The sequence below is a fragment of the Canis lupus genome, chromosome 12, assembly GCF_048164855.1.
Source record: "Canis lupus baileyi chromosome 12, mCanLup2.hap1, whole genome shotgun sequence".
In the NCBI taxonomy this organism is placed as follows: Eukaryota; Metazoa; Chordata; class Mammalia; order Carnivora; family Canidae; genus Canis; species Canis lupus.
In genome coordinates this window covers 46,473,560-46,492,737 of record NC_132849.1, presented here as the reverse complement: position 1 = coordinate 46,492,737, position 19,178 = coordinate 46,473,560, and the positions used below count along the sequence as shown (strand labels likewise).

Sequence of the window (19,178 nt, the reverse complement as noted above, 5' to 3'; positions counted from 1 at the left end):
ATTATAACAAAGAAACAGAAAAAAAGAATTTAGTAGGTTATAAAAGCCTCTACCATTACAAGTATTTTAAATAGTTTTCCATATTTACCATCTTAGAATTTTGCCTAAGATCATGTTGGCTGAGACCAATTTTCTATACTGACAAAGGCACTTATTCTTAAAATGTACAGATGCCAATAAAAGCAGTCAAGAACTGGGAACTATGGTAAATGGTAGGTTTCATTACATAACACCATGTTTATAATATCTACAGAGAACATTTAAAAGGAATCTTGTAATCCTGGTATAGCTCAAATTATAAGATAAATTATGCAAATATACTCCATATAACAATAATAGCTTTAGTTACTCATCCTACTAAATCAAAATGAGGAGGATAAGAAGGCAGCTACCTAAAAATGAATATAATAGAAGATAAATACCTTTAGTTGGTTGTTAAATGAATCCATTTCAGATAGCTTAGATGCAGTTTCTTTTTCAAGAGCATCTAATTGTTCTTTAAGTCTTTGGCATAATTCTTCCTTTTCCAATGATTTTTTATGAAGCAAACCAATCCCTAAATCTGAAATACAAACATCAGATAGTTTACATTTGGTAGAAATTCTTATGTCACTACTGGTAGTTGACTTTTACTGTCATATCTAAGTCAAACCCCTATGCTATATACCTTAAACTCAGTGTATGCTATCTCAGTAACACTGGAAAAAAAGATATAAATTTAAAATTGCTCCATGGTAGTCTACATTATGGCTATTTCATAATTTACATAACTATCCCCTTTTGGATTGGCATTAGGTTGTTTCTAATTTTCTACTATTTATATAAAAATACTGCAATAAATATTCTTGTACGTGCATTTTTAAAGCACACATGAAAGTATTTTACATGGCTAAGAGATGAAAGAATTGCCATGTAAAAACAGGACTTAAACACTCTGAATTTTGACAGGAACTGCCACACTGTCTTTCCAAAAAGGTGCACTAATATAAAATGACACCAAAGTATCTGTTTCTGCATATCCTCATCAACATGGATATTATCAATCTTTTTTCATTTTCTCTAATTGGCAAAAAAATGAAACCTTATTGTTACTTTAAGTATTTCCTTGATAACAACTGAAATCAAATCAACACCTACTGGCTCACTGGCACTCTCTTGGATTGCCTTGCCCTATCCACTGCTGTTTTTCTTCCTGCTGGGTTGTCTTCATTTCTGATTTGCAGCAACTCTAAATTCTTGTTGTACTGTATGTATTTTAAATGCTCTACTGTTTATGATGCCTTTCATCATGAAAAAGTTCATTTTTATAACATCAAATCTGTAAATATTTTCCTTCATAGCTCTAGGTTGTTTGAAGAAACTTTCCTGACACTGAGATTACAAAAATGTTTTCCATTGTTTAACATTTTTTCTGAAAGTATTTTTTGTTTATCCTCTTAGTTTACTTAGAATTCATTTCTGTACATACAGTGAGGAAAAGAGCTTCCCCACCTCCCTTTCTGAGAATCAACTGTCTCCCAAATCACTTAAGTGACAGTGATTACTGAAAGCCCATCCTTTCCCCACTTGTATTAAATGCCAACTTTATCATATCATAAATTGTCATACATACACAGGCCTGTTTCTAGATCTTCTTTTCAGCTCCAATGTTCTATGTTTTCTTTCTGATCAATAATACACTATTTTAGGGACTACAGCTTTCCTAACATGTTTTGATACCTGGTAAAGCAAGTGTCTTCCCCTCACTAATGTTATTCTTTTTCAAGTCTTGTCTAATCTTGCACATTTTCTCTTCTGGGTGAATCTGTGAATTTTCTTGCCAGGTTTCACTTAAAGAAATCTGAATGGAACTGAATGTATGGGATGAAGTAGTAGAGAACTGACATCTTTACAATCCTGAGCCGGATCATTCAGGAATATAACATGTACCTACTTATCCAGGAATTTTTCATATCTATCAGTAAAATTTTATAGCTATACATTTCTTTATACATAATAATGAGAATGCTAATGTAAATGGAACCTTTGTTCATATTTTTCTAATTAAGTACTTTTGACTGAATTTTATATGCTCACTTTTTATCCAGACACCTTGCTAAATTCTCTTATGATTCTCTAATGGCTTTCCAGTATTTCAACAAATATGTTATCGTTAAATTACACATCTATGTGCAAGGCACTGTACTATGCTCAATAGCAGGTGAAAAGGAAGGATAAGGCATGGGTCCTATCCTCAAGGAGTTCAGAGTCTAGTTAAGCTGGGAGATAAGCAATGTGGAAAAAATAAGTTAATTTATATTCCTAGTACTCTTCAAAATGAACATCACTAATTATGGATGTATTTTTTTAATTTTTAAAAAATATTTTATTTATTTATTCATGAGAGACACAGAGAGAGGCAGACACAGACAGAGGGAGAAGCAGGCTCCATGCAGGGAGCCCGACGTGGGACTCGATCCTGGGACTCTGGGATCACACCCTGAGCCAAAGGCAGACCCTCAACCACTAAGCCACCCAGGCATCCCTAATTATGGATGTTTTAATACTGAATTTGAATAGATCATACCTGTGAGTACCATGTTAGGTAACTAAAAATCAAGAGAGACAACATGGTGGCACAGTGGGCTTTGGACTCAGACAAGAATTTGAGAATAACTATTTCGCCATATTAGGCAACTACTTAATCTTTCTGAGCCTCGTGTTTTGGTGAGCTGCACGATGGGAATAGCAATACCCACTTCACAGGGCTGCTGTGAAGATTAAGCGACAGACACAGCGCATGAAAACTGCCTAGTATGGTGCTTGGCACATAGCTGGTAATCTGCAATGGCAACAGAGATCAGAAAGGAATATAAGGGATACAAGGCACTTTGCAAATTGCAAACAAGAGCTTCCTATTTTGAACTGATAACTATAACAACAGGTGACCTGGATCACGTTCTATAGAGAAAGACTAGCTCTACCAGGTCCCCAATAAGACATAATCTATATTCCATTCACAATCCAAATACTGAAACAATGAGAGTGATGCTATACTTTCTGCGACTGCACACATCAGGAGGGCTGGCTCATCTCGCCTCTGGAATGCCTGTGAAGGGGTGAGGTGGGGTGGATATACTTTGAACAGACAAGAAAACAATTATGTGCAAGAAAGATGGTCTGAAACATAGACAGACTGTTTCACTGGAAGGTAGGAGACACAGCACAAATAGCTGACAAAAGTAAAATTCTCTATTCTTGGTGTTTCTTCCCCGTAAACAGCCTTTCACTGGGACAACATTCTCAGCTTCTTTCTACTCCTTCAGTAATTGGTGAGCTCAAGGTAAGGACTTGGGCATACATAGCCTAGACCCTTCCTATTCCTTGCATTCTTGAGACTGAACTGCCCATGGAAAACCTGTTCTACTTCATTGTACACCCAGTTTTACAGGGGTGGTTGTCGTCCTCACAGCTAAGCCAAGCTGTCCAATATCAGCTTTACCAAAAATGAGGCAATATTTTGATCTCTTGTGTGTCTTATTCCTTTGCTTTTATTTCTCTGTTTGTTCAGAATTGGGCAAAGATGAGGGATGCTATTTACTGGACTTCCTAAAGAACCAAAAGTATAATAAAGAGCCCTGGAATTGAAAGATTGATAGATACTCAAAGGAAGACATTTAGGATACTTGACTTTCTAACATGGTATTTGCAGATTTACTTTTTTTAAATAAACCTTTCTTCTGCTATGTCATTACTGGCATGCTATCCAATTTAGAGATCTTTTTTTTAAGATCTTGGTTGAGACCTGGATCAAGAAAAATGTTACATTCACACAAATTACTTGGAATATCTTGTTCCAAAGGTGTCAGAGGGCCAAGGTTATAAAAGTCTTTATATGAATCAGGCAATATGAAATGTCTGGAAAGGCATTCCGTTCTGCTTAGGATTAATACTGCTGTACACTATCACCCAGAATCTCACAGGCTTGGTAAAATCTCAGTAGTTCTTTACCATTAGTGTAGAGTTTTGCCAAAATGCACTTACAGTCTTGTGTTAGAGTCAAACTTAGATTTAATTGTAGTCTAACATTAATACTTGAAACATATAAATAAAATATTATCAAGATAGGAAGGCAAATCACAATGACTACTTATTTCATTTTTATTTACTTTTTATCACTAAAAATGCTCTAACATCTGTGATTTTTTTCAAGTTTTTCAAGTTACTTTTAACAAGTAACAGAGTATGACTCATGATCATTCAGAGAAGGACAAAAGAGGTAAAACAAACCTTAGAGACTTACCAGGTGTGTTACCAAGTTGCATGTTCTTAATTCTTTCATTTAATAATTGCTTCTCAGGTACCAAATAGATAAGCTTATTTTGATAATCCTTGTTAAAAAAAAAGTAGTCTCTAATTAAAAATCTGTCATGCTGAGAATTTTTTGAAAACTTAAAAATATGATTTAATCACTCTAAAAACTTAAGTATAGGAATAATTCATAGCTGTAAACTGCTTACAACTTATGAGTAAATCAGAATGGAATTCTGCATGATTTAAAATACAAATATTTATTTATTTATTATAATTTTTTTATTTTTTAATTTTTATTTATTTATGATAGTCACAGAGAGAGAAAGAGAAAGAGGCAGAGACACAGGCAGAGGGAGAAGCAGGCTCCATGCACCGGGAGCCCGACGTGAGATTCGATCCCGGTTCTCCAGGATCGCACCCTGGGCCAAAGGCAGGCGCCAAACCGCTGCGCCACCCAGGGATCCCAAAATACAAATATTTAAACATAAATCCATTTATGAACAATTGACTGGAAAGAAAAGGTTTGGTGAAGAAAATCTTTGTTAATGGGGTGTGTCTAGAAGTCTTAAAATTTTCAGTGTACTGCTGGATGTCAGCAGGCACAAGGTGAAAGGTGCCTTTGCTATTTGCACTAGACAGTATTTGTAAGCAAGTCTTGACACTGCAGGATGAATATCAAACAGATACTTAAAATGCAGGAGTTAACTAGGGAAGCAGGTTTAAATCAGACAAGAAATGTTATTTGGCCTCTATCTGTACCTGCTGTAACACAGTAAGAAGACTGTTAATTAACTGCCAGTCCATTCAGAAACAGAGATTTGGTGAGAGGAGGACTCTAAAGATGCAGAATGCTTTCAGAGTCCCTATTCTGCAAACCACAGTAACTGACCTAGACCCTACTGCATAAGTAAAGAAGATTACTAAGTCCCCGAGGGACATACACATTCAACACTCTCACCATAACTGTGAAGGAATAACATTAAGTCAAAATTTCCTGAAAGCAGTAGCAATAAACAATGTATATCTATACATTTATTAAAGACTTGAAAACCAAAGTGATAAACATCCATTTATGTATAAATATGAAGCAGAATTTAACCAGATGTAGAGTAGCATATGAGTTTCCTGGTATTATATACAAGATGGTGTATATTTACATCCTTCTAGGAATGAAGCCTATCAAAGAGGTTCATCACCCCAAAAGCGAAAACTATTCTATTAGTAAAAATTATTAACAACTGCTCATGTTTATGGACAATTCAGTAGCAAAGGACTAACCTGAAGTTCTTGTTGGAGTTGCTTGATTTCCATAATTTCCAGGTCACACTGCTTATCCAGAACTTCCAGCTCAGTCTTTTGAGTTTGTTTTCGGAGTCGGACATCTTGAAGTCTGCCTGAGATCTGCTGATGTTTGCCATTCTATAGGAAGAGCATATAAATATACAGTAACATAAAATGCTAATAAGAAGAGCTCTTATCAGGAGAATCATATTCTTATTTAAACTTTTAAATGTTGGGATCCCTGGGTGGCGCAGCGGTTTAGCGCCTGCCTTTGGCCCAGGGCGTGATCCTGGAGACCCGGGATCGAATCCCACGTCAGGCTCCCGGTGCATGGAGCCTGCTTCTTCCTCTGCCTGTGTCTCTGCCTGTCTCTCTCACTGTGTGCCTATCATAAATAAATAAAAAAATAAAAAAAAATTAAAAAAAAACTTTTAAATGTTATTTATCATTTATACTCAGTCTAGATAAATATGTAAAACTAGGTATGAAGTACTTGGCTGCCTCAGTCTGTAGAGCATGTGACTCTTAATCTGGGGGTTGTTCAACCCCACATTGGGCATGGAGCCTACCTAAAAACAAATAAATAAATAAAACTAGGTGGAATGTGTTCTAGAGTTGTATCTGTTAACTCCAGTTATTATTAGCAGGAAATGTACCATTCTCACAGCCTAAAAGCCCAGATGTTAAGATGAGCAAGCATAAACATAGCACACTGAATTTTTTCTGAATTCAACAATTAGGCATTAATTTATAGTACTAAAATAAAGACAGCCTCAAAGAATAATGAGAAATAAACATCTACATGTGACTTTTAGCATTACCTTCTCTAAACTTCTGTTTCTACCCATGTTTTCATCTAATTTCCTCTAATTAAACAGGGTCCAGGAGGACCTTTTTGGCCACAATTCTATTCTCCTACATCAAATATTCCTTTTCTTTTCTTCTGAGAAGTAGGTGAAAAAAAAAAAAAAAAAACCAGCAGAGATTCTTAATGGAGGCTAAGGAGAAGGGTAAAGTGTTATAGGCTGAAGTGTATTCCCCCCAAATTTATTATGTTGAAGTCCTAATCCCCAGGACTTCAGAATGTGACTGTATTTGGAGACAGGTCTTTTTTTTTTTTTTTTAATAAATTTACTTTTTATTGGTGTTCAATTTGCCAACATATAGAATAACACCCAGTGCTCATCCCATCAAGTGCCCCCCTCAGTGCCCGTCACCCAGTCACCCCCACCCCTCACCCACCTCCCTTTCCACCACCCCTCGTTCATTTCCCAGAGTTAGGAGTCTCTCATGTTCGAGACAGGTCTTTAAAGAGATCATAGGTTAAATATGGTTATATGGATGGGCCCTAATATAATCTGATTTATGACATAAGAAAATGTGGACACAAAACAGACACCAGAGATGCACAGGCAGAGGAGAGGCCATGTGAGGTCACAGCAAGAAGGCAGCCATCTGTGAGGGAAGGAGAGAGGTCTCAGAAGTAACCAAGCCTGCTGACATCTTGATCTTGGATTCCAGCCTCCAAAATTGTGAGAAAATTAATTTCTGTTGTATTTTGTTATGGCAAAATACAGCAGTCTAGCAAAATACCAGTCTGTGGTATTTTGTTATGGCAGCTCTAGCAGACTAATACAGCAAGGTAAGGAGGAGAAATGAAGCTTAAAAATCGCTGATAATTAAAGCTTTTACTGAAAAGTATATTTTATATTTGAGAAATACATGCTAAAAGGAATATGCTATGTTCACCCTCAAGTTCATGTGACTATCTTCAGCATTTTTAGGCTCTAGACCTTCCAGACTGCACATTAATCTATGCTACTGCTTGGTATGTAATCCAGGTTCTTGGGGGGAAAAAAAACTAAATCTTAAGGTTCCCTCCTATTATACTTTTAAGGACAAATATAGTCAAAATAATGGTTTAGACAGAAATCTAAGTAGCTACACAAAGAAGTAAACGATTTTTAGTACTATAGCATGAATAATAATTGTGATATGCTTTTATATCCATTTGAAGGCATAAAATAGTACCTTTCTGACTGTAAATGTGATTTTTAAAAATTTTAATTTCAAGTCATCAACCAAATAAAATGTTAGGCTCCAATTAAAGAAGAACTAAGCTTGGCTCTACAACATGGCTATACATGGTGGCTCACTCCATTAAGCATCTGTCTTCAGCTCAGGTCTTGATCCCAGGACCCTGAGAGTCCCACATAGTCAGGGTCCCTGGTGAGTCCACCTCTCCCTCTCCTCTGCCCATCCCCCCACCTTGTGCTTGCTTGCTCTCTTTCACAAATAAATCTTAAAAAAAAAAAAAAAAAAATGACATTTTCAACAGGTAACTCCAGCATCATTCAGAGAAATTTCACTTAAACTTTAGCCATACCAGTGCTTCCAGCTCAAGATGAAGACTCTTCTTTTTAGAGTTTAACCTGACAATTTCTTCCTGTTCTCTATTCCTTTGATTGAGAAGCTCTTGTCGACGAATCCTCTCCCATTCTAAACGACGTTGTCTTTCAAGTTCCTGTTTTGCTGCCTGAAAATAATGAATAATATTTTTAACTTAACAATTTTGCATCATTCAAAAACTGATGGGATGACCAAGATAAAGGTGAGGCAGCCTTTAGCACTTAGTGGGCTTTAGCCTAAGGGTCTCTGAGCAAACCCAGTTTTATCAGGGGGCCTAACCCCTACAGACTTCCACAAAAGCAACATTACCCGTTAGACTTTTTGATTGTTTCATGGGACCATCTTCTTGTTTGTAGTTAACTTTTATCTTAAACAAAAGGACAATTCCAGAAATAAAAACGTTAATAGGAACTGTTGTACCTTTATTCTGGTGTCAGAGAAGAAACACCTTCTACTGACATTACTTCAGTGTCATTATGATTTACTGTGCTCCATCCCAAGCCCCTTAAAACAAAGCCAGTTCTTCTGGGGACACCACACAACAGCATTTATCCCAAGGACCTGTGCAAGCTCACCCTTGTGTTTCCCCTCCAGACCTTCGGCCCCACGGTCTCAGCAGCTTTCTGCTGCTCTAATTCTGTGGCTTCTTACTCTGGATCCAAAGCTCCCTTTCATTCATGATCTGCCTGGAGGGACTCCTTCCTCTGGCTCACTAACCTCAGCTCTTTGCTCATCTCAGCTTTGCAATCAGTACTCCTCTGAGTGACATATCATTTGCAGACATGCCTTTGCTACCAGTTACCAACCCTAAAAACCTTTCACAAGCAAGGGCCCTCCTCCTCTCAGCAAGGGAAGGAAGGTTCAGAGTTGGAGAGGGTAAGAATGAATGACGCAGAGAAAGAGGCACAAGAAAAATACCCATTTTTAAATCAAATGGAGTGGAGCCACTTATTAAATATAATCATTTTCTTAGGAAACAAAAATAACTTAAAAATAACCTCTCGTCTTTCTATCTCTTTTCTCCTTTCTTCCTCCCGCTGTCTCTCCAATTCCCTTTGCTTCTCCAAGCGTTTTTCTAATTCGAGTTGTTTCTTCCATTCTTGCTCCTGTAATTCTCTCTGTTTTCGCTCCCACTCTTCCTTTTCTTTCTGGGCTTTACGTTCTGCCTCCCTCTGCTGCTGCTCCATCAAGGCTTGGCGCCGCTTCTCCAGTTCCACATTCCCTCGCTCGTAGTTGGCCTTCCGCTTGTCCTCGAAAGTAACTAAATAAAGTATATTGTAAGCACTCTCACATGAAGAGCCCAAGAACGTGGATTCCAGTTTCAACACACTCATGCCTTGTGATCATTTGAGTGCTGTTTCTCTCTGGATAGTTCTTCTAAGGACAATTTTAACTCAAATGTAAATAGTATTTACTTTCATCTAAGAATATTCATTTTTGGAAAACAAATTTCTAAGTTTGAATCCATCTGAGAGAGAAAAATAATTTTACTATTCCTGCCACTTTTTTCTCAGTATTTTCTTCAAGGACAAACAAAGCTATATGGCTATATACTTGTTTTATTTGATATATTTCATTAACATCTTAATACTTTAAAATATCTACCCACGTGCTTCTTCAATCAATATTTAAACTTTCATTTATAGCTGAAGATTTCATCACAAAGCTTGCTATAGTGATTTTTCTTAAGTGGGATAAACATTTTAATTAAGTTGTCTAATATACACATTCTTGCCAAATACATACACTATCTCTTCTTCCTAAATACACTTCTCATTTTTAACTATCTTAATTTTATTGATATCAAAATCCAACCCAACTTATGAAATAATTTTCTCTTATAGCATATAAAATATTAAGAATGTGAAAATTCTAAATACTCATTTACATCTTACAGTAAAATTTAAGAGAACCCACTATAGATACACAACTTAGACACTCCATGTTACCTGGTAATTTTTTCTGAGGTTCCTCTTCTTGCATTTTCTGATATGAAGGCAGAGTTCCATTAATAGAATCAATCTGCTTTCCTCCTCTAAGAAAAGCAGACAACAAATTTAACAACATGCAGTCTGGGAATTTCTAGACTGTATATACAGCTAGACTACCAATGACTTGAGCCATTTAATATTTAGAATGCAGTATTAAAGACATTTAGAATGCAAGAAGGTCTAAAGTCACAGTGTACAGCAGGATATGGACTATCTAGCTAGAGAGATTTAGATTTCCATTGCCATTTACTGATTATTGGCCATGAGCATGTTTGCTCTTAATCTTGTAGTTGTCAGTTTCCTTATCTATAATGTGGTGGAAACACACCTATTTTTATTCCTTCCTGGTGTAACTCATTAAATACCAAAATCAAATGGATTGTAAATATTTAACTTCTCACTCAACTAGAGCAGAGGCCTTAGGAGATCACAATGTAGTAATCACGTCTGCCCAGGAATCAAAACCATGCCTCTTCATCTCAAGAAATGCCCACCTGAAAGACGGAGGGACAAGCTCAGGAGGTAACGTCAGTGGCAACGGCTGTCCAGCTTTGGCCATGTCAGTGAGGTGCATTGCAAGGATGAATTCTTCAGCTTTCAGCTGTCCGTCCCCATCAATATCAGCCAGAGTCCTAAAGCAAATGTGAACGCTCACCAGCTTATAAACAAAGTCTACTTAAAGTATTTTCAAAAGTTTAATATTTAATTTTAAAATGAGAATAATGACAGTAAAACAGTTGGGTTAATATATTTTAGTAAAATCTAAGTATATAGGGAAAAGAGTTTATTTTTACCCTTTATTGTCCTCTCACCCAAGGGTGGGGAGAAACTTTGAAACAGAAAAGGAAAGATTCCTTCTGAAAAGGTGGCTTGTCTCCATTTCATGGATAATTCACCTTTCAAATCACATTTAGCTCTAAATAACAAATGAGATATTCTCTAACTTTCCATAGTTGCCATTATGAAAAGGCAAACTAGTTTTACTTGCAAAATAATTAAATGCCACATTGTCAAGAATAACAATTTGTACAGTTTTACTGGCTTTCAAGGTTGCATTAACCTTCAAATGGCTGCTTTTATGGAACATCTTTGAGTCACAAACTTTTACAGAAACAGTATTTTTCTTACAACAAAGGATATATCGTTAAAAATCATGAATTAGTGGACAAACTCACCAAATAGTAGCTAGCTGAGTTTGAGAAAGATTTGACTGAAGAAGGGCATTTCTAGCTTGAAAACCTGATTGAGTGGGGAAAACCAGAAAAGAAAGAAACAAAATTCTTTAGCCTCTTTAAAGTCATGCAAACCCAAATAACTGTATTCTATAAAATAATACTGCTGCTATCCTGGGAACTTTTAACATCAAAAAGGTTTTACCAAAGAGGTGCTGAGCATTCAGCAGTAACCAAAACACAGTCGTTGCCCAAAGGAATTTAAAATCAAGAATTGGTAACTCAAGCATTCCCCCATGTTGTTTCAGAAAATAACAGTACACACCACTAACCAAAACGGAGGACCATGTGCTGCCACAGAAAGTACTGGAGGCTGCTGAGCTCTCTGGCCTCCTCGTTCTCCCTGTGTACCTTGAAGCACTGCTTTCTTAGCATCTTCTGACTTTCTGATCTCTCTCTGATCTTTCCTCTGTCTCTACTCTCCCTCTTCCAAATGACCTGTAAATCCTGGCATTCCCCAAGGCTCTGTCCTGGGCTCTCTGTTCTCTTTGTGTGTTCACATTTCTATCTGTGACTTTAAATAGCATTTAGATAATTCACAAATGTACACCCTAGCTCAAACCTTTGCTCTGGTTTAGACATCTATATCCAACTAAAAAAACTTCTGAAGTATTTTACAGGCATCTCAAACCGAATATGTACAAAATGACTCTCTCAATCCCCATTCACACCCTTCTTCCTAATCTTCACCCAAACCATTTACCTTCAGCCTTCCCCTCTCTCTGAGTGGCATCACTGCTTCTCCAGTGGCTCAAGCCAGAAAGCAGAAAGTCACCCTTGATCCCTCTGTCTCATGTACACCCATATCCAACATCACGTTCTATAATCCAACATCACTGCATGTCTGGGTCCTTCTCCCCCTGTAAGTACCAATTTAATGCCACCTTCTCAGAAATGCCTTTTCTGTCCACCCTATGATCCAACATACCTTCTGCTTGTTTCCTTCACAGCTCTCATCACAATCTGTAATGTAATATTTAGCTTCCTGTTTACCTGTTTATTGTCTGTTTCTACTATCCTACTAAGTTCTATGGAGACAAAAGCCTTGACTCCCTTATTTACTAACATACTGTACACCCAGTCCCAGGTACACACATGCCTAATAAATATTTGCTAAAGTGACGAATAATGTTGTAATCCTAAATTCTCTAAGGTGCAGTGGGGACTTATGGGATAGGGTCTGAGAATAAGAACAGCATTCACTGAATGCTTACCATATGTAATAAACTGTTCCAACTTCTTTTCTCCCCCTCAGTAATCAAAAGTATGTTTGACAGGCTTCTTTACCTGCATTTTCATGTCAGGATAATGGTCACACAGAAAATTCCAGGAATTCATTTAGAACAGAAAGTCCTGTCTGATTCATAGGAGCATTCATGTCTGGTGGGCAAGCATGTGACTTTCTGATCATGATAAATAACATGACTTCTCTAGGGAAGGTGTCCTAGTCAGTGAAGCAGGTATCTCACCTCCCACTCCCCAGTGATGACTGAGCCATGGGTACTGGAAGAGTCAGACCCTACTCAGGGTTTTGCCTGAGTCAAGGACCACCCTGCACAGAAAAGAGTACATCCACCCACTCTTCCTCAGCAACAGCTCCCACTACAGAGCCAGCATGAACGTTGCTAACCCATCGTTTCACTGGGCTTTGAACGTGAGGTCTGGGTTATCAAGACTATTTATACTATATGAAACAAACACAGATACATCAGAAATTATAACATGCAATTGGATATTTATGTTATATAACTTAAAAATCTTTTTCAGTCTTTTAAAAAAAAAAAACCCTGGTGATTTGACAGAAATCACATATGGAAAAAACACAGGAAATAGCTTCTACCATCTCCCAAATAATTAGTCCTTAGTAGATCTCACATAAGTGAAATTTGAGATCTTTATGTTAAAAGGAGGACTTTTCTAATAAAAAGAAATGGAAGGTTATTTCAAACTGAAAAAAAAAAAAAAGGTCTAATAACTAATGTCTCAGCTTTTGCTCAAAAACAACTGAAAGTAGATCCCTTAGCATTAGGTAACAGAGTAAACAAGAGGAAGGAAGGAAGGAAGGTAAATGATTAAAAACCTACTGGTGAAAGGCTAAAATATGTGCAAGTGTAAATAATACAAAGGGCTACAGAGGGCCATCAGGGTCCTCTACTACAAAAAGCTCACATGAACTTCTACACTGTTGGTCTACCACCAGTCCTTTGGATATCTTATTTCCTATGCCTATAATGCTAGTCTCTCCTTCTCTCCCTAGTGGACTACTCATCCTACACGGTCCAGCTCAGATGTCATCTCTTCTGTGAAATTCTCTCATATCCTCAGCATCAGTCACTTTCTCGTCTATATTAATCACAGCATTTTTATTATTACTTTTAAGGATTTTAATTTATTAAAATTAAAAGAATGAGTGAGCAAGTGAGCAGGGAGGAAAGGAGATGGACAATCAGACTTGCTGCTGAGCGTGGAGCCCAATGCAGGGCTTGATCTCACAATCCTAAGATCATGACCTGAGCTGAAATCAGGAGTCAGATGCTTAACTGACTTAGCCCTCCAGGTGTCCCAATCACAGCATTTTTAAACCACTAATCAAAGACTATGATTATGTGATCTAAATACTATGGACTCCTCAAAGATACGGACCATATCTTCCCAACTCCGTGCACTCCAGTGCATCACAGAGTGCCCAAAAGATATGTGGCTCAGAAACTACGAGTCAATGAATTAATCTAAATAAATCACAAGAGTTTAGCGGGAAGGGAAGAGGAAGAAAATTAAATCACCAAATGCTTTGAAACTATGTTCCACGACTTTATCTTCACACCTCCTCCAGGAGAGGGAACTACTATCCTGAATTTTGTGTGCATAATTCTCTTGTCTTTCTTTTTCTTCCTTCAATTTCTAGTGACTTTGATATACATGACCTCAGAGGCAAACAGGGTGAGCTAATGTGTATAGAAAGGAGCAGTCCAACCCAAGGCCCAATCACCCCCTACTTTGCTTTTTTATTAAGTTTTTTTTTCACAGTTATATACCTTTAAAGAAAACACTGTGTATTTTTGCTTGTCCAATCAATTCGAAAGCCTTCTTGCTCCCCTGCCCCAATGCACAACTACAGACCCCATACTCATAATTCCATAGACTACTTTTCAAACTCTCCAAACATGCTGTGTACTTTTTGCTCTTAAGAGTTCTTCTGTCACCCTCAAATGCTCTCAGCTTCAATCTCTATCGGTCCAAACTCTAACTCTTCCTTTCGTGATGGAGCTTAAATGCTCTCTCTCTTCCTACATTTTTGTCTGATCCTTTTACTATTACCATCTCCCATTTTATGTTCTCTAGAACTTTAAAGCTCTATTATTTTAAAACACTTATTTTATTACTCTGTCTAAACTGCAAATTACTTGTTGAGTGAAGAGAGAGGGTGAAAGTTAGAAGGTAGGAATTCTACTTGCCTATTATCCTCTGTTTATATCCCCTTCACTATCCTTAATTAGAAAAGTTTGGATAATGTTCTAGCATGGACTCCAATGTTCTGTAAGGACCTAAGATTGAGTCTTATGGGCACATCTGGGTTGGAACATTAAAGGGCAGGCAATGCTCATGGGGGTTTTAGTAAGGGCAAGTACAGAAAGATTCAATGAGGAAGGGTACTGCAGGGAAAAAGCGGAGGGCTAGGAGCCACATGCTGGTCCTTGTCATGGGAAGTTCTCCTTTTACCGCACTGGAGGATGAGGCTTAATCTTCTCAAAACAGAGGTCTTTTTTTCCAAAAAGTTGGCTGTCTACCTGTGTGCTCATCTTCACTGTAAGAACTTTGAAGAAATCAATGAGGTTGTATCTCATTTTTTTTTTTTTTTTCATTTTGAACTCTCACACAACTTAAAATATTTGTATTTATCAAATGGCTGCTAAATTTTTTGGATGTTAAAATTTTAGGTGAACTACAGAGTACAAACTCAAATAAATGTTCTTTAGTAGAAATTCATATAAAAAAACTTTAACTCTCTCATATTCTTAAACACCGCATATCACTTACCTGAGAGGTACCCACTCATGCTTTTGTCAAGACTATTAAATTTTTGCCGATATTTTAATCTTGAAGGCTGAGGAACTGCCCACTCTGAGGTCCCAGTCTTGGGCGAGTTCCCAGATAGTGAAGCAGTTGAGGACGTTGAGCTATAACAAAATTAATTTAAAATCTTTATGTTACTAAATAAAATACATTTTGTTAAACCTTATAAGGCAGAGACATTAAGAATTGTACCTTCTATAGTACAACAGTAATTGCTTTTGTGCTTGATATTTTAAAAATTTAAATAATTTAACCTCACTCTTAGGAAAACAAGTACCATACAAAGTACAGAACATTATGCCAGGCTGAGTACTGTGTTAGGGCCTTTACAAATACTATTTCTAATCCCCATGACAATCTCAAAAGGTATTACTGTCCCCACCTTCTCGATGGGCAAACTATGGCTCAGTAATGTTATGAAAAACAAGGTCAGGGGATCCCTGGGTGGCTCAGCGATTTAGTGCCTGCCTTTGGCCCAGGGCACAATCCTGGAGTCCCAGGATCCAGTCCCTCATCGGGCTCCCTGCGTGGAGCCTGCTTCTCCCTCTGCCTGTGTCTCTGCCTCTCTCTGTCTATCATGAATAAATAAATAAAATCTTTGCTCAAGAAAAAAGTAATAATATACCATGTTTGTGAGACTTTTTGATAGAGTATATAATTTGGGGCAAAAACCGGACTAATTAAAAAGATAGCAGAAGGGACGCCTGGGTGGCTCAGTGGTTGAGCATCTGCCTTTGGCTTGGGGCGTGATCCCAGAGTTTGGGGATCGAGTCCTGCATTGGGCTCTCTGCATGGAGCCTGCTTCTCCTCCCTCTTCCTATGTCTTTGCCTCTGTGTGTCTCTCATGAATAAATAAATAAAAACCTTAAAAAAAAAAGATAGAACGTTTTTAGTTTATGTGAAACATTTTTTCAAACATTTACTGATTCTAAAAATAAAAAATTATTTTCTATTAGTTATAAGTAGTAAATTTACCTTAAGCACTTTTACATTTGGGCATTATAAAGTAAAACCTGGATAAGCTCAGAGCTTCCAAAAAAAAAAAAAAAAGAAATCTTTTGTTAAATACTCCTTATTGAAAGCATAAAAAGTTGTAGGTTTTAAGCCTTCATACCTACTAGATCCTAAATCAATCAGAGACTGGGCTTTCTGTAAACTAGCACCGCCGAGTCCTCCCATCATGAGACTGTAAGATGATGTATGAGGCAATGCTAAGAAAAGAAAGAAATGAAGAAAAAGGTTAACACTAAACAATATCACAAGGTATAAAATCTGTATCAACCAGGACACAACAGTTCTTTCTCCAACAGTTTCTGACTCATTAGCTACTTACTTGAAGAAGAGTAAGGAATGGATAAAGGCTGAATGAGGCCAGGAGTTCCATTTGGTAGTGATGATGTGCTAACAGAAGGCACTAGGGGAGCCGGCATCATTACGGGAGGAAGGGTGGTCCCTGAAGTCGCAGAGGATAAGGGGGTTGTCATAGGTGCAACTGGAGGCAATGAGTGAGGAATGGACAGATTGGGCATGCTTCCCATTCCTAGACACAAAACAGAACACATTTCCCAGTGCTAGCAATTGACTATAAAACACATGCCAGAAAACAAACTGACAGTACAAGTGAGGCACATCCAGGTTTATAGAGACACTACGGACAAACAATCTTAGTTAAAAAGTTCACTAAAGCAGCTTTGACTTAGCAATTACACCATTGCTTTTAATATCAATATTCTGACCTATGTGAACTACGGGAATGCCTACTAAGGAGTTAAAGACTCTCTTCTAGCACCATGATGAAAACTAAGCAGGCTTTTCCAATTAAATGTTAGTATTCTCAAAGAAAGACTGTATCACCTGATTAAATGTAGGATTTTGTGTAAGGATAATAAATATAGTCCTGTTGAGTTACTCAACACATATACATACATATTCCCCCAATGTCCCCTCCCCCCAAAAGATATTCTAGTTACTAGATACTTTAGTAGACCCATTTATGCATATGCATTATTTTTAAGAAGAAGTATGCCACATATTTCACTTTTCTTATAAGTAACACATCCATAGATTTAAGAACAATTCTTTAAAAGGAATAAAATGATGACTTTTATTCATTTACTAACTGCAGATTACTAGGTACACTAATAAGTATGGTTGTCACACAATGATCTGGTATTTATCTCTAGAGCTCATTGTAAGAATTCAGTATTTTAAGATCTAACATCTGGAATGAAAGAACAAGCTTCAGATACACAGAGATACCTAATTGAATGTTCCATCCCAATGAGTGTTTCTCATATATAATTAATAAGAAATTGGCTAATCAAAATTAACAGAAAACGGATTTTCTCTGATGAATATGGTAAATTAAGGAGCACAAAGTCTGCAACTTTTAGCCCTAAATTTAGCTGGGTAATTAACCTTTAAATTAGAAAAATTTCTACTTAGGAATAATTTTAAATTACTTCCCAACTTAAATCACTTCAAGTGAGTTTAAAATTGTTCACATTTTTTTCTGTTATTCATACAGAGTAGAGAGGAAACTAAGAATAGTATTTAAGATCAGCTCTAACTAGGGAGGATCATATAATTTATCATCCAACTGGGAATTGTGAAAGAGAACACTAACCAGACTTGAGGCCAGGACAACAGGCATAAATCAGAACTGTCCCTGGAAAACTGGGACACAAGGACACCCCTTCTATGACAGTCAGTTTCATATCTTATCTCAAACATGAGAACTAACGTGGAGTCTGAGAATTATTGTTTTAGGCTAACAAACCCTTTTTTAATCCCTAAATATTATGTCTAGGAATCAAGTTTAACTGTCATTTAATAAATACCTACCAAAACGAGCAGAAATTAAAGGAGAGAACATAGGAGGTTGTTTCATAATAGGAGGGAGGACTACGGGCAACTGTTGGCCTTGCAGCTTTAGTTTGATGAGTTTCATTGCTATGGAGAACTCCTGCTGATCCATCTTCCCATCCTTGTTCAGGTCTGATAAAGCCCTAGAAGGACCATGAGGTGGGTAGATTGGTATGTAAGGTTAGTATTTTTGAGGATGATAAAATGGAAAAAAATGACACAGCATTCACACACAGATCAATACTTAATAAGCACATATATATAAACAAGCAAAGTTAAAACCTGTACATTAAGAAATACTGACCAAAGATAGCATCTAATGAAATATTGCCAGTCTACATGAAATCCATGTGTAGAGAAGCTATGAGACCTTTGGGATGATACCCCCAGTGTGGACAGAAAGAAACTTTCAAGAGTATAATCATTCTAAATTTAATTTATTAATTTGCTCAAATATTTACTGGAAGTTTGTTATGTGTCCAGTACTCTGCCAGGTATGGGAATATTCCAAGTGGAAAGAAAGATGGGGTAGGGATTGGTATCTATTATAAATGCATTAAAAAACAAAACTCTAGATAATATGAAGAACAATTTTGATTAAGGGAGGAGCAGGAAAAGGGAGAGCTAATTTTGGGCTTATAGATGATGAAAGAGATAAATAACTACAAAGTAACAGAAAGAAGATTTTGAGAGTCTGCCAAATTATAAAGAAACATTTTTCAATGGTGATGCTTCCATTTTTCCTGAAAAATTCAAAGGACATTAATAATTTGTCCAATAGAGGGACATATGGGTGGCTCAGTTGGTAAGCATCTGCCTTCAGCTCAGGTCATGAGCCTAGGGTGCTGGGATGGAGCACCCAGAGTCTGCTTTCTCCCTCTGCCCCTCCCTCTCTGCACACTCCACCCCCTCGCTACTGATCTGTTTGCTCACTCAAATAAGTAAAATCTTAAAAAAAAAAAATTGTCCAATAGAACAAAATCTCAATTATTTTTAGTCATTTACTCAGTAAAATTTATTTTCCTAAAAGCTG

The 19,178-nt window shown here is 37.1% G+C and overlaps 1 protein-coding gene across 11 annotated transcripts in view; it reads right to left on the bottom strand.

Moving 5' to 3' along the window:
* The window catches only part of ITSN2 (intersectin 2), a 128,951-nt gene that overhangs the window by 73,232 nt on the left and 36,541 nt on the right, over window positions 1–19,178 (bottom strand). For all 11 annotated transcript variants that reach the window (XM_072770876.1, XM_072770880.1, XM_072770872.1 and 8 more), the window contains 12 exons: window positions 18,125–18,288; window positions 16,614–16,820; window positions 16,395–16,491; window positions 15,245–15,384; window positions 11,150–11,213; window positions 10,469–10,606; window positions 9,933–10,018; window positions 8,982–9,244; window positions 7,961–8,110; window positions 5,572–5,712; window positions 4,283–4,370; window positions 423–562 (listed from right to left, as the gene is read on the bottom strand). In XM_072770876.1, coding sequence (XP_072626977.1) covers window positions 423–562; window positions 4,283–4,370; window positions 5,572–5,712; window positions 7,961–8,110; window positions 8,982–9,244; window positions 9,933–10,018; window positions 10,469–10,606; window positions 11,150–11,213; window positions 15,245–15,384; window positions 16,395–16,491; window positions 16,614–16,820; window positions 18,125–18,288 — 1,678 coding nt within the window. The remainder of the gene's footprint in view (window positions 1–422; window positions 563–4,282; window positions 4,371–5,571; window positions 5,713–7,960; window positions 8,111–8,981; window positions 9,245–9,932; window positions 10,019–10,468; window positions 10,607–11,149; window positions 11,214–15,244; window positions 15,385–16,394; window positions 16,492–16,613; window positions 16,821–18,124; window positions 18,289–19,178) is intronic.